Raw genomic sequence first — 26,248 nt, forward strand, 5'->3', positions numbered from 1 at the left:
TGAATTAACTGACAGTCATCTCTTGGCAAAACATACCTGCCGGGAAAGGCAAACTCATGTGTGTAGTCTTTTGACCTCCCCTTGGCTGCATAAGAATGGGCCTTGGGCCTGGAATACTTCCTTACCAAGAAATAGAGAACACCACAGCCTGTACTGAACTTGTCACCTCGGGAATATCTTTCCCTGTTTCAGACTCAACGTATGCTTCTCTTTGTCTGCTTAAGCCTGTGGCATCATGGCATCTGGCCAACCTCACTACTATCTGTTCCCTGTGGGGAGATGATAGGGCCCTTCTGCTGCAGCATAAGAGGGGTGCGTGCAGGTCACTTGACCAGTATGGCTTCAAGCACAGCAGCCCAGGCAAGCCCAGCCAAGATCAGCTGACTCCACCCCACACCACAGATGCATGAGAAATAATACATAATACTTGTAAGCCACTGAATCTTGGAATGGTTGGTTAGGCAAAAAGAGCTAACTGATACAAACTCATCTACACAACAGTGTGTTCTGTAGTAAATACCACTCTATTGAGAGACTATAGTATATGTAAAATGTATCATGTACAAATTTTGCTCTCATATAATTTTTACATTTTGCTCTCATGTAAATTTTATACGAATTAAATTTCATGTTTATATTCAGTCATTTTATATCACTTCAGCCACTTCAGATAAACTCAACTGATATGAAATAATACTGACAACATCATGTTTAATATCCCACCACTCTATTCCTAGATAGGCAATAACTGTTATAAAACTCTCATTAGCTCTTGTCATAAAAGTTTCAATATGTTAATGTAATTGAATGTTTTCATCATCTGATTCTTAATCTTCCTTGTGGTCAATAAAGACCACATTATTTGTGAACTAATCAAATTTAAGCATTAATTATTCTCATTTCTAGACTTGATGAAGCCTAAAAGACAATATGAACCAGTAAATCCTCATTTGTAAAATATCCTAGATGCCAAAAATGGTAAAACAAATGTGATTTTCAGTGAAAAGAATTTATTTCCTTAGGAAAACAAACTATTTCCTTCTACATGCCGTAGATACAATAATAAGAAAATACTTTTGATAATTTGGGGAAATAGAGAAAGGAAAATGATACACAAGTTACACTGTTATTCATCAATGAAAAAGTATTTAAAATATTCCTATATTAAATAATATATATTTGTGTATATACACACACATAAGCATGGATGGATGGATGGGTGGAAGGGGAGAGAGGGAGGTGGAGGTTAGGATGTAGAACGTGGCAAAAGATTGTTACTCTCATTCCAATAACCGAAACAAGCCTGATAAACTACAAAATCATTTTTTTAAAAATCCACTGGAGAGCTGAGGATGCAAAAAGATCTATATGAACTAAATTCCAGAAGTAAATGAGCCCTTCACAGGAAAGGAGAGACCCATGGCTGTTCTTATTTCTAGCAGGTTAGAAGGAAGACAAAGAATTGGCCGTGGTTGTGGGGAAGGAGAAATCAGCCTAATTTTTAACAGCTGCATGCAGGCTGAAATGATGGATCAGAATTCCAAGAAGCCCCACTATAAAGCAAGCCTCTTTCTACCTGCCAACTTTTTCCCGTGGGTCTTTACCAAGTGCTGGGGGTAGTATACTGAACGTAGAGGGTGGAACAGAAAAGTGGAGAGAAATTCAACTAATGCACTCTGGGATTTCAGGTACCAGAGGCTACTGGTGTCCAGGACAACAGAGAGACCTTTTAAAGGAATTCTACGCCTTCACAGAGTGTAGGCCAGCCTTCCTCAGTAGGCTTGGGTCAGGCATCGGGAAAAAGTTCTCCGGAGACAAAGAAAGCCAGGGGCAGGACTGAGAACGGAAACTCCTTAGTGGCCCAAAGACCTAGGTTATAAAGCAGAGTGTGATCTCTCACAGTTTGGAAAGCCATGCCTCTGTTAACCTGTTAAATTTGCTGCTGGTCAGAGTTCAAGCCCTGGTGAAGGGAAAGATCTGACCTTGCCCTCAAAAGATTAGTAACAAACTGAACCACACTGAAGCTGCAACAAAGCCTGGCCCCAGCCCAACCACAGACTGACTCAGCCCCCACCCCCACCAGCCTAAAAGAAGGGACATGCTCTTTTCTGGAGGTAACGGCTACTTACTTCAGGCTTTACAGTTCTTAACATGCAGTGTGTGGTATGCAAGCCAAAAATTACAGGCAAAGAAGCAAGAAAGTCAGTCAAAAGTCAATAAAAGCAAATGCAGAGATGACCCAGATGTACAACTATTTGTTATGTAATTGATGAATATTCTTTAATCACTAGCAGCACACCCTTCATAGGGATACACTTAATAAACAGGTAGGGACTTCCCTGGTGGCGCAGTGTTTAAGAATCCGCCTGCCAATGCAGGGGACACGGGTTTGACCCCTGGTCTGGGAAGATCCCACATGCTGTGGAGCAACTAAGCCCATGCGCCACAACTACTGAGCCCACGTGCCGCAACTACTGAAGCCCACAAGCCTGGAGCCCATGCTCTTCAACGAGAAGCCACCTCAATGAGAAGTGCACGCACCGCAATGAAAAGTAGCCCCCGCTCGCCACAATTAGAGAAAGCCCGTGCGCAGCAACGAAGACCCAACACAGCCAAAATTAAAAAACAAACAAACAGGTAAATAGTACTAGTACTCAATGAAAGGTATTAAAAGTTTAAATTTTTAATATTCTTTTTATAAAAACATATCAAAAATTCTGAGTATTTATTCCATTCCAGATACTGACTTAAGATACTGGAGGTGCAAGATAAAGCATAGCTCATCTATCTCTTCATGGAACTCAACAGGCTACTGGGAAAGACAGATCTGTAAATAACTATAATCCGACCTAATAAGTGCTATCACAGAAGGATAAAAAGAATGTTATTGAAAGCACAGAACGTGAAGTTAGAAGAGTCAGGGATAGCTTCAGAGAGAAAGACATCTGAACTCAGTTTTTTAGAATGAGTGGGATTTAACAGATGGAGATGAAAGAAAGGGCACAGGAGTGAAAGGATAAGGAAGGATATGAAAGAATGAAAGTATGTGATAGTTTTAGAATCCTACCAATAGTCCAGTGGTTTTAGACAGCACAGGGCTGAGGAATATGTTGGGAGAAAGGAAGGGAGGAAGGAAGGAGATGTGATTAAACAAGATAATTGGAGAGACAGAATGAAGCAGCCTTAAATACCGCATCAAATATTAAGGAAAGCTTTTGAGCAGGGAAATAATAAAATCAGATTTATATTTGTGACAGATATTCCTAAGACTTATAATACTACATTATAAATATTTATAAATTAGGCTCCACCTGACTATGAGCACTTAAAGGGTAAGAAAATATGGTAGGGAATTGACCAAAGACAAAGGGAAATAAGATTTGATGGATGAGATTAAGAAAATTCTGATGTTTTTCTGGCAATTGTGATCTTTACTACTAAAATCATTCATCAATACCATTCTTACATTTATCAATAATGAGGTTTATTAATATGGCAATTCTAGTTAGTTTTATTTATTTCCTCATAAAGACATATGTAAAAATTATTTTTATAATTCCAAAGTAGATTATGTTTTTAAAAACACAATGCATAATTTCATTCCAACTTAGATAACTCAGGAAAAGAAGTGTATCAGTTAGGAATGTGCTAGGCTATAAGTAACCCTGAAAAATAGTGGCTTATACAAGAAGGAGAATTATTTACTCATTCAAGTCTAAGGATAGGCAGTTCAGGAAGGTTAGTGGCTCAATAAAGCCATCAGAGACCCAGATATCTTCTCCATTTTCCCACTGTGCCATCTTTAGTATATAGCTTTTGCATTCATGCTCCCAAGAAGGCTGCTGTACTTTCATGTATTGTATTCATATTTTAGGCAGAAAACAAGGAAAAAGCAAAGTGCCATAGGGCAAAGGAACAAGTTAGCTGAACCTGTCCGCCTTTAAAAGCTTGCCTAGGAGTACTACCAAGTGAATTTCACTTGCATTTCATTTGTGATAACTAGGTTATGTGGCCAGCTTTACCTAAAAGGGAGTCTAGGAAGGTGAGCCTATTTAGCCGGGCCCATGGCTATCCTGACAAGAGAAAAATGGATATGGGTAAGCAACGAGCAGTGTTTGGCAGAGAAAGTAACATAAAACCTTGCCCAGCTTTTCTGTTAGGTTGCAATCCAACAACTAAGAGACACAAGCTGCTGAACACCCTTGTGTGCCTCTAAAGGGAGACAAATGCTTCTCTTGGGTAAGCAGCTCATGTGTGCTATTAATGTGGGCTTAGATACATGTCGTCTATTTGAAAGAATGTTCCCAGCATAATATAATTGAAGAATAAACTTAAGATGCAGAGAGCAATTTTGGAAGTTTACCTAAATTCACTACATAGAAAAAGGCTCCTAGAAGTCAGTACAAATGGCTGGCATTTTACCTACTGCATTTATCAACACCAGGGAAAGTATGCATACTTTTTACAACTCCAAGTAGCAGAAGAACAAACACCTGCACATATTCAATATTCTAGATGCTTACCAGGAATGGCAGAGCAAACCAGATGCTACTTTCCTTCCTGCCCAAATATTTCCCAAATATTAAGCTATTTTTGTTATTGCAAAGAGGTAACAAAATTCACAGAACTAAAGCATTTAACAATTGGCTACTATATTTATGACAGATGGCTACATCTACAATTACTAACAGTCTTGCTACTGTTTGAATATAAAAACCAAAAAGCTGCATAAATTACATGCTCAGTTACTTTACTTCTAATTTAATTTAAGGGAAGAAGAGTTAATTTGACCTATTTTAAATATTTGCCAACAGGATTAATTCAACAACGTATGGAAAGATAATAATACTGTATTCACTGTCTTCCAGTTCTTACCACTAAACAATATATCAGCTTGCTTTTCTACTAAAACTGCGTAAAATAGATAGGACAGCTAATTTAAACAGTTGTTTGCACATTCAATATTTATAACCTGAATCTTGCCTGACAGACTGGAAGCAGTGAGTTAGAAGGTTTTAGCTCAGCTCCTGCCTGGAGTGATGGATGGCCTTGAAGAATTTCTTGTTCACTGACCAGATCAATCACATAACAGAATAAAAACAATAAATAAGATCAGCCTTAAACTAGATTCCCAACATTTCCATCTGTATGCAAAACTGTTGCGGGAAGAAATGTATCATAAAACACAATGTGAACCTACTTAAAAATAATAAAAATCCACCAAAGATGCTGTAGAATGTAAATAAAAAAGACAGGGCAACTGGATGATATTCTACATTTTAACTGAACATTAATTCAAACTTTGTTATATATATGTTATATATACATTATATATAATCCAATGACAAATCATTGAAAAGGCTGCAATTTTTTTTGGCAGTATTTGCAGTTGATTTTACTTAATTAAACTAAAAGGCACTGTTGTGGCAATTATTATACACTGCACTGTTTTTAATTATTCCAGTGGCTGTCCTAAAAAATGAATCTGTTAAAGAGTAAACAAACATCTGATGGTTCAAGTTCATTCATTAATGGCTAACCCCAAAACATCTGCAGTGATGACGGAAGGAGTAGTACTGCATCTGGACCATGGCTAGCAAAGTCCTCTTTAGTGTAGGCTACAGCAGGTTTGACTGGTTTGTGAGAGGCCCTTGTAAGCATCTTTCCACAGCTCCTCATTCAGTGATGTCAGGTTGGTAGCTTGAACGTGGTCATGGTGGGAGCATTTACACGACAGAGATTAACAAACTCTAAACATCAGGGCTTCTCAATACCCTACCTCCACCCCAGAGGTAAATGGTAAACATTTACCAGCACAGGACAGTGTGAGCTCATTCCTGGGGCCAGGGTAGGGGTGGTATAGGAGGCTGGGGGAACTGAGAGCTCAAGGGCATAAAGTTGAGGTCCTGAGGAACATGTGCAGGAGTGGCCAGGCTCAGACCCCAGATAATCCTCAAGGTGCCTTGGGTGTCTGAGGATGAGCAACCAGGACTAGAGAAATGGCATTTATTACTTCCTATGGCCTTTGGGCATTCATCTTCTCTTCTTGAGTAAGTCTGCCCCTATTAGGAGTAGAAGTGAGAGGAGGAACAGGAGGAGAAAGAGAAGAAGGAAGAAGGAGAAAAATGAGAAAGAAAAATAAAAAGAAAAAAGTAGAAGGCAAAGAACAAGAGTAAAGAAAGATGGAGAGAAAAAGGCAAGGAGAAGTAAACGACAGGAAAGAGGAAGGATGAGGAAGAGGAAGAAGAAACAGAAGATGGAGGGAAAGGGGAGAAAGGAGAGGAAGAGAAGACAAGAGGAGGAGTAGGGAGGTGGAGAAGGGAGAGGAGATATTCATATTTCTGTGCACAGGCAGAAAAATGTCCAAAAAATGCTGGCCACATGGAGGTCTCTTGGGGATAACCTGAAGAGATGGAGGCTCCAGAACTGGGGACAGCAACCTTTCTGCTACTGGAGTCTGTTTTACTCTTTAGAGGCCAGAGACTAGGTTTCTCTTTTGAAGCAACAAGTGAATGTTGGCCATGATTCTATATTCAAGCAGTACCACTGCACCTAGCTAGGAAGAGACGCTGGGAAGAAGACACATCCCAGGTTGTGGCCACCTTTTGGGTAGCAGTGATTTTCAAACTTCAAGTACCTCAGAATCACCTGGAGGATTTGTTAAAACAAGGATTGCTGGGCCCTGCTCCCAGTTTCTCTTTTAGTACTTCAGGGGTGGGGCCCGAGAATTTGTAGTTCTAACAAATCCCCAGGTTGTTGATGCTGCTGCTGTAAAACACTGCCTTAGTATTGGGTTGGCCGAAAAGTGCCTTCAGTTTTTTAGTAAAAATACAAGACACATTTTTTTTTTCACCAAGAACTTTATTGAACAATGTATTCACCCTACTGCCATTTTCAAGCAACTTCATAATTCCATCTTCCCAAAACTTTTCATCTTTTTGAGCAAAGAACTGTTCCAGGTGCCTTTTACAGTTTTCCAGGGAATTGAAATTTTTTTCCATTAAGAGAATTTTGTAAAGACCGAAATAAATGGAAATCCGAAGGTGCAATGGCTGGCTAATATGGCAGATGAATCAGAACTTCCCAGCCAAGCTGTAACAGTTTTCGCCTGGTCATCAAAGAAACATGCAGTCTTGCTCTATCCTGATGGAAGATTATGCATTTTCTGTTGACTAATTCTGGACGCTTTTCGTTGAGTGCTGCTTTCAGTTGGTCTAACTGGGAGCAGCACTTGCTGGAGTTAATTGTTTGGTTTTCCGGAACAAGTTAATAATAGAGAACTCCCTTCCAATCCCACCATATATACAACATCACCTTCTTTGGATGAAGATCGGCCTTTGGTGTGGTTGGTGGTGGTTCATTTCGCTTGCCCCATGATCTTTTCCGTTCCACATTATTGTACAGTATCCACTTTTCATCGCCTGTCACAATTTGTTTTAAAAACAACATTTTTGTTACATTTAAGTAGAGAATCGCATGCAGAAATATGGTCAAGAAGGTTTTTTTCGCTTAACTTATGTGGAACCCAAACATGAAAGTGATTAACATAAGCAAGCTGGTGCAAATGATTTTCAACGCTTGATTTGGATATTCTGACTATGTCAGCTATCTTCTGAGTGGTATAATGTTGATTGTTCTCAATTAATGTCTCGATTTGATCACTATCAACTTCAACTGGTCTACCTGACCGTGGATCATCGTCCAGCAAATCTCCAGCACGAAACTTCGCAAACCACTTTTGACATACTCGATTAGTCACAGCACCTTCTCCATACACTGAACAAATCTTTTTTTTGCATTTCAGTTGCTTATTTACCTTTCTTGAAATAATAAAGCATAATAGGGCAAAAATGTTGTTTTTCTTCCATCTTCAATATTAAAATGGCTACACAAAAATTCACCAACTTTGATAAGTCTTTTTTTAAATGCATGCTGATATGGCAGCTGTCACACAATCTAACAAAATTGTTTCGAATGAAGTTAAAGACAACTAAGGGCTACTAAAGCCATCTTAATGGAAAAAAACAAATGAACCTTTTGGCCAACTCAGTAAAAAAAAAAAATCCTGGAAATAATTACAACCCAGACCTTAAGACCTTATTAGCGAGCATCTTAGCGAGAATTCAAATGAGAGAAATAACAGGCTAATAATGAGGTACAGGAGTCCTGAGAGGGAAGAAGAAAGGCATTATGGAGCAATTTTTCCTGCTTTCACTTATGCCCTCAGCTGGCTGTAACATCCATAAATGTTTCTTTACTAGCCAACTCTTAGAGTCTCTTTCTAAATCGCCCTCTGAAATCTTCTCCATACCCTCCATACCCTTCTCCACAGACCTCCGGGATAGGTCTTCTGAAACCATTTTTACACCAATGAGCACAACTGAACTGAATAGGAGTAAATTCCTGACTCAGACTAACACAATCTCTAGGTATCTGAAATTGCCTGGTAAGACTAGAAATGCAGCAGAAACACAGAAGAAGCCGAGATGAAAAAAGAGAGTGAGTGCTGAAATGGAAATCCGAAGGTGCAATGGTTTCCATGCCCAGCTCATTACTGTCCTTGGACTTCATATGACACCCCACATACCTGGCATTTGATGCCCCCACTACTGTGTTTTAATTCACTCAAGTTGGTTTGGTTAACTGAAATGAGTCTAAATGAATCTAGCCCCTCTCTGTAATCATCAACAACTTTATTACTAAAATGAACTCATGCGCTCTTTGGAACATGGGATATATATTGCAGAGTCTGATACATTAACCTTCCTTAGTAGCCTGTGCCACAGTTCTACCACCAAGCTGGTGAGGAAACAAACAACAACAACAAAAAACCCTTATACTCATTTCTTTTTGTTGGGTGTTGAAAAAGTTTTATACATACATCCTTCTTACCATTTTTTAAATATAAGGTAAAACAGCCATTACTATTTATTTGTTACTAGGAATATCAGTTAGTACTCTTTATGTCAAAAGTTAACAGAATACCCAACCCAAGTTTGTTCACTTAATAAATTGAATTTATTAGCTCACATAATTGAAAACCACAGATGTAGGGCAGGCTTCAAGTCTGACTGATTTAACGGCTCAAAACAGTCATCAATGATCCAACTTCTTTCTATTTCTCCCTTTCTGCCACGTGGATCAATTTTATCCTCATGGTCACAAGATGGGTGCTAGATGGAAATGGTGCTCCTAGTCCCGCATCCTAAACAAGACTCCTGAAATTCACTCTGATTGGGCCAGAGTAAGTCAGATTCTCAGTCCTAAAAGAATAAATGTAGCTAAATGGATGGAATGTGTTAATTGATATATAAATCAAAGCCCACACCAGGGTCTGTGTTGTAATCAGTTTTACTAGAGTACATAGGCTGCCATTAGGCAGGGGGAGATACCCAAGCAAAACAGGTTAATTTAGGAAGAGAAAAATGTGGCAAAGTATGCTAGATAGAGAACAAATGTCTACCACACTCGTTTTTTACACGTGTAATTGGAAAACAACTTAAAATTTCACTTTATTTTGCAACCATTTTAGGAATAATTAGTTCAGGCAAAAAGCGAACTGCTGGGCTTCCCTGGTGGCGCAGTGGTTGAGAGTCCACCTGCCGATGCAGGGGACACGGGTTCGTGCCCCGGTCTGGGAAGATCCCACATGCCGTGGAGCGGCTGGGCCCGTGAGCCACGGCCGCTGAGCCTGCGCGTCCGGAACCTGTGCTCCGCAACGGGAGAGGCCACAACAGTGAGATGCCTGCGTACCGCAAAAAAAAAAAAAAAAAAAAAAAAAAAAGCGAACTGCTAAACTAGCGAAGGAAAGCTTGATGAGGACCAAGATATTTACATAGTATCAAAGTATGTCCCCACAAATTACTTACTAATTTTTAAGAAAAAAATAGTAACTTAACATCACCTATAATGGAACATACTGGAATCACATGCCTTCTGATAAACTGCACTAAGGACATGACATCTCTCTCACAGTATTTCTGCAAAAAATGTATAGCCTAAATCTAATCATAAGGAAACCATCAGAGAAACTCAATTAAGGGGCATTCTACAAAATAAGCAGTCTGCACTTTTCAGAAATGTCATTGATGTGAAAGACACAGAAAGACAGAGGAACCATTCTAAAATGATGGAGACTAAAGACACATGAAAACTAAATGTAATGTGTAATGCTGGACCAAAAACATAATTGTTATAAAGGACAGCAGGTCTGTACCACAGATAATAGTATTGCATCAATGTTCAATGTCCTGATTTTGAAAATTGTACTGTGGTTATGTAAGTAAATTTCTTTTTTCTTAGTAGACATTGAAGTATGTAGCAAAGGGGTATGAGATCTGCATTTTACTCTCAAATAATTTGGATGAAATTTGTGTATGTACACACATACATTCCTAAATATATGTATATACACAGAGAAAAAAGTAAAAGCAAATGTGGCAAAATGTTAATAACTGGTGAATTTGGGTAAAAGGTATATGGCAGTTCTTTGTACACTTTTTTTTTTGCAACTTTGCTTTACATTTGAAATTATTTCAAAATAAAAATTTTTAAATATTTAAACATTAATTTTAGATTGCATGTCCCTACAACTTTTCTCAAAGCATGAGGAAGTACTGTTTTGCACTATGTACCACTTAAGTGTCATAGGGGAAAAAAGGGTGACAAGAAATCATAAAGTTTTCTTTTAACTTGTTTAGTGGAAGCATAATTGCTTATTCTGGTAGAGGACAATATGTCTTGGCCAAACTCTGTTACTTCCTTTTCTTCTAGACAAAGAACCAGATACACAGTTCAGCCTCCAATACTGTTATGGGTGGTATGAGTTCTGGCAAGAGCAATCTGACTTCATATATCCTCCCATGTGATTCTCTAGGTTCTCTCTTCTGTTGTCTGCTGACCAGATATGGAGTATCTGCTAGAAGACTCCGAGGCCCAAGGGGCCTAGGTCCCTGAATGACTATTGGGGGGTAGAGTCCCTACCACTGACCTGCACTGGATTGAGATATGAACAAGAAATGAATGTGTTAAGCCACTGAGATTTGGGATTATCACTTACAGCAGTGAGCCTACCTAACCAAGTTACCTAACTTATAAAATAGATGAACAGAAGAGTGACGCTCCAGGAAAACACACTAAGTAAGGATGTCATGTATTTGCTTTCAGAATACACTTTAGCATAGGAGTTCTCAAAGTGTGCTTAAGGGACCCTTGAGGGTCTCCAAGACTCTTTCAGAGGCTCTGTGAGGCCAAAACTATTTTAAGAACAATACCAAGATGTTATCTGTCCCTTTCACTCTCACTCTCTCTCAAGTATACAGTGGAGTTTTCCAGAGGTGACATGATATATTATATCATGAGAGTGAATGCAGAAGCAGATATGAGAATACTCCTGTCTTCTATTTAGCCAGACATTAAAGAGGTTTGCAAAAATGTAAAACAATGCCACTGTTGACTAAGTTTATTTGCTTTGCAAAATATAGATATTTTATGCTATAGCTATTTAGAGTTACGCTAACATGTAATGGGGTTATTTCTAAATAGTACCTATGTTTTAAGTTACTCAGTTTTAATTTCTAATATGGTAAATACTAACAGATATAACCCATATAAACAAAAATTCTTTGAGGTTTTCAATAATTTTTAAGAATGTAAAGGGGTCCTGAGACAAATAAAAGTTTGAGAACCACTGTTTTGCAACAAAGTGTGAGTATCTCTAGGAGTCACAACATTTTACACAAAATAAGCCCATACTGTAGAAATATAAGAATAGGATAGTGAGGGTCCCCAGTTGACCCTTATTAACTCAAGAGCTCAGTGTCCAGGACATGGTAGGTGCTCAATAATATAATTGTTAAATTAATAAATTATACAATGGTGATGATATTCACATTAAGAGTATCATGCTAAGAATGAGATAATGTATTACATGTGTGTGTTTGATTATATATTATCAGTGTTCATAATTATTCACTATCTCCCTTTTATGTAGGAGGTATACACATCCCTGCCCCACTGACTCCAGGTGTGGTCATATGACTTGCACTGGCCAATGAATGTAAGTAGAAGTGACTTGTGCCACACATATCTGAGGAGAAGCTTTAAATTAGATTGAGTGGTTCTGTTCAGGCTCTTGCACTTCTGCCTATGCCTCACGAACAGCATGTTCCAGACAGGACTTGTTTGTTCAATCCAGGTTCTGGAATGAGAAGACACACAGTCGACCTCTAGCGAAATCAGAGCAGCAGCTCACCTGTAGCTCTCAGGCAATGTGAGACAGAAATATATGGAATTGTTGTAAGCCACCTTAGCAAACCTGGCAAATACAGTATGAAACGAGCCTAACATATTGTAGATGTTTAATAAATCAAACCATTCTAATCAGTGTTACTGTTTAGCTAGAGAAGCACTAAAGAAATGTGGCTTAGTCCTTGAGTGAGACTGCACTAAAGCAAAGTCTACCCTGATTAACTAAGATAGTTTATACAGTACTATTCAGGTGACCTTAGGATTCCAGGTAAATGAAATAAATATATGACCTAGGACAATCATTGCATCAAAGTAAATTTGACTCTAATAAAAAATTCTAGCTACCATTCACTTCTAAATACCACTAGAAAGGCTTAGTAATATGTGTAGAGGTCGTTGGCAGGTGACTGAGGAAAAAAAGAGGTTCTAAAGTGACTACCAAGTGTCTATACTCAAAGGTATTCAGTAGGTCTACTAGTCTATCTGCCTGCCCTGCCCACACCCACTTCTTAGGGAATTGGCTCCAGCTTACAGCCTCCGAAGACAAAAACAACGATGGAGCAGTTAGCTGAAACCCAATGATTGGCCAAGGACCAATCCTGATGGTTCTCTCAAATCTTTGAACTGGAAGATACACAGATTGAACCTGATCTGTCAGTGATGTGTATTGGAGTTGTAGGGTCACAGAGGGATGTACTGGAAGCTATGTTTGCCCACATGCACAATGACAAGCAATTAAAAATGCTGGTTTATAGGATGAAACAGAAGAATGAAGCAAACTTACGAACAGAATGAGAGATGACAGAGTAGTTTCCAGAGAGAGAGAGAGAGAGAGAGAGAGAGAGAGAGAGAGAGAGAGAGAAGCTGCTGACAACTATCACCTCTCAAAAGTCCTGTAACAACTTTTGCTGTTGGGTTCCATATGATCTCTCCATGTTTTTCCAATACTTATCTTTTTCCTTGACATAACTTAAATAGATTTCTGTCCCTAACAATGAAATAATCTTTCAAAGAAGTAGTTGTTTTGTTTTGATTTGTTATGACCTTGCTAATCCTGACCCAAACAAAGAATTTAACTTATTTCTGGTGATTAATTTTAGAGGACAGGGGTGGGGGAGGAGTAGAAATCTGGATTACAGTAACAGAATTAACTTTCTGCAACTTAGAGTCCAAAGTACTGGCAGAAATAACTTCACTATTTAAAACTATCAGAAACCATGATTATAAAATCATACTATATCGTCACCTTTTTCCAACTCAAGCACTAAAAGGCAGCAATGATATCAAGAAAAGATGCTAGAGTCAGAAGTTCTGAATTTTAGTGTTGGCTTTGCCTCTAAAAACCTTGTATCCTGAGGAACATCCCTTTTCTGGGTCTCAGGGTTTTTTCTATTAAAAATAGGGAGTTAGAATGGCTAATTATTAGAGAAATGCAAATCAAAACTACAGTGAGGTACCACCTCACACTGGTCAGAATGTTCATCATCAAAAAGTCTATAAACAATAAATGCTGGAGAGAGTGTAGAGAAAAGGGAACCCTCCTGCACTGTTGGTGGGAATGTAAATTGGTGCAGCCACTATGGAAAACACTACGGAGGTTCCTCAAAAAACTAAAAATAGAATTGCTGTATGACCCAGCAATCCCACTCCTGGGCATGTATCCAGACAAAACTATAACTCGAAAAGATACATGCACCCCTGTGTTCACTGCAGCACTATTTACAATAGCCAAGACATGGAAACAACATAAAAGTCCAACGGCAGATGAATGAATAAAGAAGATGTGGTATACATATACAGTGGAACACTACTCAGCCATAAACAAGAATGAAATAATGCCATTTGCAGCAACATGGATGGACCTAGAGATTATCATACTAAGGGAAGTAAGTCAGAAAGAGAAAGACAAATACTTATGATATCACGTATATGTGGAATCTAAAATATGACACAAATGAACTTATCTGTGAAAAAGAAATAGACTCACAGACATAGAGAACAGACCTGTGGTTGCCAAGGGGGTTGGGTGAGGGTGGGGGAGAGATGGATTGGGAGTTTGGGATTAGCAAATGCAAACTATTATATATGTATAACTGAATCACTCTGCTGTACACCAGAAACGAACACAACATTGTAAATCAACTCTACTTCAATAAAATGAATTTAGAAAAAACAGGGAGTTGGATAAGAGTTGTAGATTCCCTATAATAACAGAAACTTGAGCAACTAAAATGTTTTAAATATTTATGCTAACACATCCATTGCTAAAATACAGTGAATTCATACATTTATTACAAATCACTGTTTATGGTATATCAATAATCATATCTGGCTTTAAATAATGCTAAGAGATATTTTATTTCCTACCTTATAAATCAATGGTATTTAACCTCAGAAAAAAGGGCATGGTAATACCTATGTGTATCAAACAGAACAGCTGTTCCTATTTACTGCTAACAAAGGCAACCAACCCCCAGCTATACTGAGAATTTCATACCACTGTTGTTGTTTCAAACAGCTTATTGTAATAGCTTTTTAAGTATGAAATAGATATAAAATGCAAGAACACTAATCTGTTCCAATAAAGAAGGGCGGACTATTGGTTTTAAGAAAAGTTCTTTGGGAGTTCTATTATGGGCTTATAAACAGTTTTCATCTAAGATCCAAGTGTGGCATTCCTTAGCTTTAGCCCAATCTTGAAAACATTTATTTGCATATAACTCCTACTCACATAAACGTTTTGGAAAATTCAAAAGAATTTACTTCTCCTTCCCTAAGTGCTCTTGCCTTTTCTCATTCTTGAAATAGCTACCATCCTGCCAGTAGAGGTGTTTCTAAGAGAAATGCACTTTATACTTGGCAAATAAAAGGCTCCAAAGGAAAAGCTGCTTTCCTACATCTTTTCAGGGACGAGTACCAAGAAAATTTCACATGAAATGGAAACATGCCCAACTCGTCTCAAAATGTTTCACAAGAGCAATTTAAAAATTAAATATCCCTGCACTTTTATCTATATTTAGAGATATAAAAATTATGAATTAATATTTACTGTACGATTACCATTTGGCATTATCCAATTTAATCCTCATAATTACTCAATAAATATGTATAAATATCATCCTCACTGTACAGATGAGGCTGTAACACACATAGAGCCCAGCAACTTGCCCAGGTCATCAAACTAATACATGGCAGAGCCACTGACTCTCAGGCTTATAATCTGAGCCGTCACAGGGCCTTGACTTTTTATCCCTGATAATGTATATGGCAATCATTTAACTGTACAGTGCTTTAACAAATGTATGGCCTTTTGTTATGAAGAACACTTCCAAATATTTGTATATGTGCAGTTTTTCTTTTGCTAGTATCTTATTTAGCTCTCAGATCTAGGTTATCTAAAGAGTACTGTAAAAATAATTTAGAAAAGTAAAGTGAACCAAACTAAGAACCAGGAAGAAAAGATTTCTCAAAGAACATTTATTTAATAGATAAAGACTATGGCCCCTGATTTATACACCTATCACATGTGTTATCTAAAACTTCCATATAAAACCTATTTTAAGGCATGCAAATTTAATATATTATGAAAGTCAGTATGCAAAGTATCTTAAAGTGCTCCTTTACTAATGCATGTAACAAAATATACTGATTATGCAAGCACATTTAATTGGATATCATTAAAATAATGAGATTTAAGTACTGATGATTTTAAAAAGAAAAAAATAGAAGTTGGAATTAGACATGAGATGCATTCAAAATGTTAATGAAACTTGTAATGTCATTACCACTTTAGTATATAATACTACTAGGTTAAAAAAGAGCAACCACTGGCCATTTTCGACCAGTTCTAAACACAGTTTAGAGATGTATTTACTCAGTGACATAAAAGATTTCATTGGATTAAGACTTTGTGCTTGGATAAAACCTTCTTTACAAATAACCTAAGAGCTATAGAGCAACCACTATTTTCTTCAAAGGTAGGCATCAAAATGACCAAAAAGATAAGAAAGTAAATTTTCCAAAGGAAGAGTTGTGCTTGGTAAATGGACACAATCTCAAAAGCTCTCATCAATGTCATTCTGACCTAAAGTTATTAAATTTAGGTGTTCTCTCAACTCTGGTGGCTTTAAAGTGGCTGAAGAAGACAACTGACATGTGAAAAGAACAGGTCTGCAGCTGTGAGGCCATATTCACTTTCCTTGGTTTAAAGTTTCAAAAGAGTCTAGTGCCTCCGATGTCACCGAAGAAGGGACAGTAAGGAGCAAAATTCAATAGGGTAGAAGGACCTGAAACTTCTATTAAATTTCTCTTTTGACCTATTTGTCTAGCTCACTAGTAACAATACAGAAAAAGTGATATAAGAGTAACTTTCACTAAATTATCCTGAGACTAAAGCTTTGTTTTGTAGGAAGGGTATATTTCAATTTTCCATTTTATAGAAATGGAAAAGGAAGTTTTAAGATCCATATGAACCTAAACCTCCTAAAATTACAGAAAAAACAATATCACCGATTAGCTCTGGCAATTAAAAGAAAAATGTTCACATTACCATTTACTCAAGAGGAAACTGAGACAGTGTACAGCCCAAAGGCATAAAACCAGGGGATAAAGCAAAAGGACAAGACAAAAACTCTGGAATGAGCATCATAAATACTAGATTGGATTCTAGGTTAAAATCATTAAACTCTACTCAGATATAATTTTCAAATCCAGAATACTGCAATGAAGAGATCACAAAGGATCAACTAAAATTTCTAAGGACTAGGGACCCTTTTAAGGATCTCTCTCTTTTTTTAGGAATTTACTTTATTAGATTCCAAATGAAAGTAGTACTCCAAATAGCTAACAGCTCAACACGTGAAACCTTCTGGCAATAATATTCCCTAGGATCTGCAGGCTAAGAATCTCAACCTCTCCAAAACAGCACACGATGCCCACCACCAGCTTTCATAGTGTTTTCATCCCATATATTGAAAAAGCACTGGTTGAGCTGAGTGAAAATGAGAAAAATGTCAATTCACTAGAGGCATTAACAGCACAAAATGTCTCTCAGAATTCATCGAGATAATTGTCAAAATCAGGATAGAGAAAGGAATTAATGCTCAACAATATTCAGTAAAATGAATGAAACTCCTGTCAAAAATGTAATATTCCAAAACCACTTAGTGTGACTGGCAGCATCAAATATAGTGAAACGGATTTCCAGTTCAAGATGCGGTTGGTTCTCTTCCAAGAGCTCAGGTTCTTGGTGCTCCTCCTGTACACAAGATTCTGTCCCCAGGCTCTGAAACACCTAACAGCTCTCCCACACAGGGGAGAGCTGGCTTCCCACTGCTACGATGAAGCAGTACAGAAGAGATCACAAAATGAAAGAATTCTTAAAAATTCTTTAAAAAATCTGTTGTTTATTAAATCATTTAACTTCAGGTCAAACAGTGAGACACAGGTACACTAAAATACTTTAAAAATGAAAACTGCAACTAATACTAAGAAATAAGCAAGTCAAAATGAGGAGTTTATTTGTAAAAAGCAAGAGAGGATATTTTCTTTTGTGGGTTTACACTGAAAGAGAGAAGCATGGAGAATTCTGTTACTTTAATGCTAAACATACTGTGTGTTAGCACAGTAAACACTCCATTTGCTCTATATGCAAAACGCAATGTGTTTCGATAATCTCTGGTCAGGTTATGAAGCTCTGAAGCCGCCTTACCCACAGATGCAGGATTTTGAATAATATAATATGTATATGCTAAAGAAAAAAAAGGCTTAGGCATGGACCAAAGTAAAGAAACAACAAAGATGTAATGAAGTTGTTTCTTAGCTCTCATTTTTTTTTGGAAAAAAAAAGTGTAATACAAATATTGTCACATTTATGATGCAAAATATTAAACAAAAAATATTTGAGTAAAATTCTTCCTTTAATTTTCAAGCATTTATTTCTTAAATGGGTAATTACAGAAACAGAACAGCTCAGATGAAAGACCTTTCCTCTGTGGAGCTCTGATGATAGCACTGTGCTATGGGAAGCCCCTAAAGATGTAGAAGGCTGAGCACAATCATCTTGTTCTAAAATTCAAATTAAATATCCCTACCATATATGTATGTATGTATAATTAGATAGAAAATTTACAAATATGGCGGCATGGTATGGTGGTACAGAGCACAGGTTCTAGATTTAGACTACAAGTTTGATTTCTGGCTCTAAGATTATTAGTAAGTCTGTAACCTCTGCCGAATTCCTTAACCTTTTTGGACTTCAGTTTCCTCAATGGTAAAATAGAGGCAATATTTATGACTACTATACAGGCTTGTTTTGGGGATTGAGTGAAAACAAAATGCTTAGAACAATGTTCAGTATATAATAAGTGCTTAATAAATGTTAGCCATTATTACTTTATGTTAATTTTCTCATTTAATTCTTATGACAAATCTGTGAGGTAGGTATTATTACTCTCATCCTATAGGTGAGGCAAGTTAAGTAACTTGTCCAAAGTCCCACAGAGGTAAAGCAGAATTTGACTCTGGATCTGTCTCGTTTGAGGCCTATGCTCTTACTTCTACCTAATACGTCACATGTTCCCTATGTCTTGCTCTTGTGCCATCATAACATTTAAAAAGATGTATTTAAATTGCCTTTTAACTGATCTTTCACCCTCAAAGCAAACTATATGTGGACAGAGATTGGGTCCTGTTTACTCATTCCACTCCTGCCCACTCATATATATTTCAGAGCTTTTGTGCCAGGCATTGTGTTAGGTGCTAGAATATCATGGAACTCAAAGACTGCTAAAAATGACAGATAATCAAATAAAATATACCATTACAAACTGGCATAGTTGTAATGAAGGAAAACAGCAGAGTGCTAGAAAACAGCATAAGATTTATTTCTCATTTATTTGGGGGAAGTCAAAGAAGGGCTCTCTGGAGAGGGGAGACTTAAGCTGAGATGAGAAGACTGAGTAAGAGTTAACAAGGTAAAGAAATGGGGATATAAACCACTTGTGCATAGGACCCTAAGTGGAAACCTCACCTGGTGTGTGAGGAAGGGAAAGCCAATATGGCTGGAAAGGAGCAAGTGTGGCTGACAGCTGGTGAGCTCAGGGAGAGGTGAGAGACCAGAGCACATGGGAGCATTGAGGATTTGGGAGTTTGTCCTTGGTACAGTGAAAATTCCAGTTGGCTTTTAGAATGATCACTCTAGCTGCAGTGTGGAGATAGGATTGTAAAAGGATAAGAGAAGAAGCTGGGAAATCTACTCAGATGCTCTAACAGTAAATTGGGGAAATGTGATGGTGGTTTGGGACTAGGAGGGTAGTGAGGGTGGGAAGAAGTAAACAGATTCAACGTAGATTGACTCCCCTATGCATATCACACTGTATGACAGTAACAGGAATTCAATAATTTGTTGACTGACTAATCATGAGTGATTCCTCAAGCAGAGCTGTGGCTGGTTCTAAGGCATCCACTAACTCACAGATGTATGACCTTCTCCTGAGCAGTATAATCATCCAGTGAACATAAGATACACAGGAAGATGTTGAAGAAATGAGTATTAAACTCATAAAACAGCTGGCAAGACTCCACTTATGAAAAACTCTTGATGTGCAAGTGTATCTTTGTGAAACAAAATGCCTCTCCCATTCTGACAATGAAAAATTTTAGAAGCCATATATCTTTCTGCTCTGTGACTTTCCAAGCCTGTTAGAGAAATATATTATTTAAAATGGCCTGGAGCTATGCTGCTAGAAACACAGTAAAACACTAAGGGTGCTGAAAGAAAGCCCTTTCATTTAAGGAAAAGAAAAAGCTGTAGTTAGAAAGGCAATCAATACTTATTACTCTACCTTCTTTCTTGTAAAACATGGTCTGTCATTACTTCCTAAAATAGCAAAATATTTTGAGTATCCATTAGCAACAAATTCAAATGCATAGTTAATACATTTTCTCATAATCTAGTGATTTCACTACGTCAGGACAGAGAATGTTTTACCCATGTTATTTAATAATTTTGACCTTTTGTCCATAAGACATTTGTTTTGCAAAAACTATAAAACTAAAACAATCTGAAAAATACAAATGTTTGTCCATGTGGCTATGAGAACAAGAGACTAGGATTATAGTCAACTGAATTCAAAATCTGACCGTTAGTTCCATCACCCATGAAAATGTTTTCCCAGCCTTCAAGCGCATTAATCACACGGTAATAAAGGGGTGGTCAGGCTTACTTATATCAACTGCTTTCTTGCTAGACTAAGTTAAACCTAAGATACCTATTGATTTCTCAATAATTAAAGCTTTAATTATTATTAACTTAGTTAAAACAGTATATTGCCTAGCCTAGAGTGATAAGCTCAAGTGTTTGGGGGCACAAATAAAGCTTAATTTTGCATAGGAAAAGAGTGCTCTTCAGCAAAAGATTATGTTCCAAGGTTCAGCAAAGTGTCTTGCACAACTTTGATCAAAAGGCCAATTTCCAGCACCTCTACCATGGCTTCAAGGTATAGGTGGTAGAGATCAGGAGAACAAAAGGGTTGGACTGGATTTCTATGTAAGGAACCTAACAAGCTTAAAAATAAAATATAATGTGTCTTCTTCCATTTGGTAGGAAACCACTTTCCCCTACACTGAAAATAAAACTTTATATGGTACACTGTAACTTTAGAATGTTTTTAGAGTCTTGAAAATACTTTTTCTGCAGAACTAGAAAAAGACAGTGTTGGCCAAAAAGTTCGTTTGGGTTTTTCCAAACCATCTACAGAAAAACCCAAACGAACTTTTTGGCCAACCTAATACATAAGAGCATCAAATGCTGCTTTGGTCTTGTTACTATAAGAACTACTTTAAAGAATCTTGGTGACCATGGCAGATGATAACAGAAAATCTTAGAAGTTTATAAGATTTAAAGTTGAATAAAATAAAAATATAAATTGTTCCATCTATCCTTTATCATTCCAGAAAACAAAATTAAATAATTAGCTAAAATTCGTATTTTACCAACATATGCACACATTATTATTTTAATTCATATTTAATTAATATTTTAATATTTAGTTCATAAACAAAGAGAAACTAATAACCTCGAGTTTATGTTAATCTCATTTTATTAAGAAAGCTCTTCCTTCCCCTTGGTTTGCACCGGTGTAACTAGTCCAAAATTAACTTCATTAATAGGAAAAGTCACTTCTTCCAGCAGGGAAAATAAAAGCCTAAGCTTTCACCTTGGACAGCTATTAGTTACAAAGAAAAATTAGAAAATAGCATACCCCAAATATAATGTTTTACTGAAAGCACACAAATTTATTACTGAGACCCTAAACAATATTCCATTCTATATGAATATACAAATTAATGTTATTTTCATTCTCAGAATTGTATCAGACAACAGGTAGCTCAACTGAGTAAAATTTGTATATGCTCATTTTTGCTAAACAATTAGTTCATAGCAAGGCCACTTAAAACAAATATATCCCAAGACATCTATATGTCAACAGAAAAGACCAATATTTCTCAACTAAGGTGAATAACATTAAGATACTATACATAGAAAATCCTAAGAATGCTGCCAGAAAACTACTAGAGTTTATCAATGAATTTGGTAAAGTTGCAGGATTCACAATTAATACACAGAAATCTCTTGCATTCCTATACACTAACAACGAAAGATCAGAAACAGAAATTAAGGAAACAATCCCATTTACCACTGCATCAAAAATAATAAAATACAGTAAGTCCCCTACGTATGCACCTTCAAGCTGCAAACTTTCAAAGATGCAAATGTGTATCTGGTTCCAGCAAGGAACCAGAAACTGTGCCACCAACGTCAGGTGTAAGTGAAATTGCAGCTTGCCCTCCATCTCCTATTGTGGATGATCCTTCAGCTCTACCACCTCCCACATCTTCTCCCTCCTCCAGTCAGTAATTCTTGCCTGTTCACCTGATGCCAGCCCCTCTAATGCCAGCTGTTGTACTGTACTACTGTATTTTTCAAGGTACTGTACTGTAAGATTAACAATGTTTTCTTTACTGTTTGTGTTTGTTTTATATGTGTTATTTGTGTGAAAAGCATTATAAACCTATTACAGTACAGTACTATATAGCTGATTGTGTTAGTTGGGCACCTAGGCTAATTTTGTTGGACTTAACGAACAAATTGGACTTACAAAAGCTCTCTTGGAATGGAACTTGTTCGTATGTAGGGGACTTACTGTACCTAGGAATAAACCTACCTAAGGAGACAAAAGACCTGTACTGTGAAAACTATAAAACACTGATGAAAGAAATCAAAGATGACACAAACAGATGGAATGATACACCATGTTCCTGGATTGGAAGAATCAATACTGTCAAAATGATTACACTACCCAAGGCAACCTACAGATTCAATGCAATCCCTATCAAATTACCAATGGCATTTTTCACAGAACAAAGAACAAAAATTTTTAAGTTTGTATGGAAACACAAAAGACCCCAAATAGCTAAAGCAATCCTGAGGGAAAAAAATGGAGCTGGAGGGATCAGGCTCCCTGACTTCAGACTATACTACTAAGCTACAGTAATCAAGACAATAGGGTACTGGCACAAAAATAGAAACATAGATCAATGGAACAGGATAGAAAGCCCAGAAATAAATCCACTCACTTATGGTCAATTAATCTATGACAAAGGAGGCAAGAATACACATTGGAGAAAAGACAGTCTCTTCAATAAGTGGTGCTGGGAAAACTGGACAGCTACATGTAAAAGAATGAAATTAGAACACTCCCTAACACCATACACAAAAATAAACTCAAAATGGATTAAAGACCTAAATGTAAGGCCAGATATTATAAAACTCTTAGAGGAAAACATAGGGAAAACACTCTTTGACATAAATCACATCAATATCTTTTTGGATCCACCTCCTAGAGTAATGGAAATAAAAACAAAAGTAAACAAATGGGACCTAATTAAACTTAAAAGCTTCTGCACAGCAAAGAAAACCATAAACAAAACAAAAAGACAACCCACAAAATGGGAGAAAATATTTGCAAAGTGACCAACAAGAAATTAATCTCTAAAATATTTAAGCAGCTCATGAAGCTCAATGTCAAAAAAACAAACAACCCTATCAAAAAATGGGCAGAAGATCTAAATAGACATTTATCCAAAGAACACATACATGGCCAATAAAGCACATAAAAAGATGCTCAACATCACTAATTATCAGAGAAATGCAAATCAAAACTATAACGACGTATCACCTCACACCTGTCAGAATGGCCATCACCAAAAATCTAAAAACAATAAATGCTGGAGAGGGTGTGGAGAAAAGGGAACCCTCCTACACTGTTGGTCAGAATGTAAACTGGTACAACCACTATGGAGAACAGTATGGAGGTTCCTTAACAAACTAAAAAAAAAGAAAACTACCCTATGATCTAGCAATCCCACTCCTGGGCATATATCCACAGAAAACCATGATTCAAAAGGATACATATACCCCAGTGTTCATTGCAGCACAATTTATAATAGACAAGATATGGAAACAACCTAAATGTCCATCGACAGATGAATGGATAAAGAAGATGTGGTACATATACACAATGGAATATAGCCATAAAAAAGAATGAAATAATGCCATTTTTGGCAACATGGATGGACCTAGAGACTATCATACTAAGTGAAGTAAGTCAGACAGAGAAAGGCAAATATCATATGGTATCACTCACATTTGGAGCCTAATTAAAAAAAGATACAAATGAACTTATTTGCAAAACAGAAACAGACTCACTGATTTCAAAAACAAATTTATGGTTACCAAAGGGGAAACGTGGGAGGGAGGGATAAATTAGGATCTTGGGATTAACATACACACACACTACTATATCTAAAATACATAACCAACAAGGACCTACTGTATAGCACAGGGAACTGTATCCAATATTCTGTAATAATGTACATGGATAAAGATTCTGAAAAAGAATGAATATATGTATATGTATAACTGAATCACTTTGCTGAACACCTGAAACTAACAAAACACTGTAAACCAACTATACTCCAATAAAATTTAAAAACTAAAAAATAACATTAAAATGAGGTATTTCAATTAATTTAAAACCAAACACAGTTTCCAATAGCAGACAGTACAAAACATAACATCACCCCTCATTTGAACTATAAAATCTCAAACTTTTGGATTATTTATCTCTTCAAATTATAGGCTCTTTATTGTCAAATTCAGAATCCTTTGATATTTTCTTAAAACAGATGAAATTTGCTTTCTTCCCTTAGGGAAATGCCAGACTTCAGTATATCTGAGAAATACCATTAAATTAGTTTAATTACTTCATGTAGACTTGATAAGTCACTGCTCTTTAATGCAAAAACTGCCACTTGTAATTAATGACTCTTTGTACTGTTTCAATTGATCAAATGTCTAATACACATAAAACATTGAAAGAAATTCTGTATATCTTACAGCAATTCGGTGGAGAAGTCTTGTCCCAGGGGTATGTAAATCTGAAGTACAAGAAACCTCTGGATCAGTCCAACTAAAACGAGAGGGGGAAAATATACATTTATATGTCCAAACCATTTATATGTACATATAAACAAAACAATCACATGTCATCAACAAGCTGAAGCTTTTATCATTTCAGTAATACACAGAACTGCAACAGCACTACCCCTGAGTTACAACCTCATTATAAAAGCAAAAAAAATGATGAACTCAAATCAAACTCTAACAATAAATGTTGTCTTTTAAAGTCCCATCTGTGGGCTTGGTGAAATTTTTATCAAAATTTACAAAATAATAATTTTTTATTTACTATTTTTAATAGGTTGCAAGAAAGTGCACACATTCAATAGACACATATAAAATTGAACTATGGACTCTCATTAAGGTGGTCATAAAAGCATGTGGCAATTATTTTTATTCACTGACAATTTTAACTGTACTTAACAACTTAACAAAAAACAATAGATCAAGAAAACAGTTCTAATTATGACAACTACAGCTGAAGGTTTGATGAGCCATATCTAGTTCATACGGTTTTAAATGTGTCTAAAATGAGATGGATAGAGGAACATATTTTCAGTTATAATACCTTTTGTTAATTTAACACATTTTTGATTAATTTAATGCTCACAAATTAAGAACTGATAGTTTTTATTCCCCATCACCAGCTTCACCTGGATTAAAAAATATTTGGAGAAAGACCTATGGTACTTTTGATAACTGAGGTCTACAACTGCTTCAAAAATCAACTGATTTCATATTACCTCTTCAGACCCATTCACTTAATTCCCTTCTTCTTAGCTTTTGAACTTTTGCTTGATCTCTCAATTATGATGCTCTTAATGAACGTTTTAGTATCACTTCCTCCTAAAACATGACTTCTAGGAACTTTTTTCCCAATGTGAGACACTGGGTAGGAAATGGAAATGTCGATGTATCTGTGAACCTCTCCTACAAATCTAACAGTACAGGCCAATATGTGGAGAAAGGCCTCAAGGAAGGCAACTGGTCTAACATGCACATTATTTTCTGTTTATTCCAACTTAGTAGACTTAGCAAATTTAAGTATTTTAAAGTAACAATACATGTTTGGGTAGTCTATATATAAAGATCTTCTGGTTTAGAATTCCTATGGTAAAATGTTTAACAACATTCCTGAACAACTTAAACAGTTCCTATATTTTACCCCAAATCTAGTTTCTAAACAAAACCATATTTGACCGAATGTGCTTAACATTTTAAAAATAAAACAGGGCCTCCCTGGTGGCGCAGTGGTTGAGAGTCCGCCTGCCGATGCAGGGGATACGGGTTCGTGCCCCGGTCTGGGAGGATCCCATATGCCGCGGAGCGGCTGGGCCCGTGAGCCATGGCCGCTGGGCCTGCGCATCCGGAGCCTGTGCTCCGCAACGGGAGAGGCCACAACAGTGAGAGGCCCACATAACGCAAAAAGGAAAAAAAATAAAAAATAAAAAATAAAAATAAAACATACAAAGGTAA

General features: G+C 36.9%; 1 protein-coding gene across 13 annotated transcripts in view; it reads right to left on the bottom strand.

Moving 5' to 3' along the window:
• Nucleotides 1-26,248, bottom strand: part of CFAP20DC (CFAP20 domain containing) — a 276,608-nt gene that overhangs the window by 238,854 nt on the left and 11,506 nt on the right. For all 13 annotated transcript variants that reach the window (XM_060110977.1, XM_060110973.1, XM_060110975.1 and 10 more), the window contains one exon: nucleotides 24,710-24,782. In XM_060110977.1, the coding sequence (XP_059966960.1) occupies nucleotides 24,710-24,782 (73 nt within the window). The remainder of the gene's footprint in view (nucleotides 1-24,709; nucleotides 24,783-26,248) is intronic.

Source organism: Mesoplodon densirostris, chromosome 10, assembly GCF_025265405.1.
Source record: "Mesoplodon densirostris isolate mMesDen1 chromosome 10, mMesDen1 primary haplotype, whole genome shotgun sequence".
Lineage (NCBI taxonomy): Eukaryota > Metazoa > Chordata > Mammalia > Artiodactyla > Ziphiidae > Mesoplodon > Mesoplodon densirostris.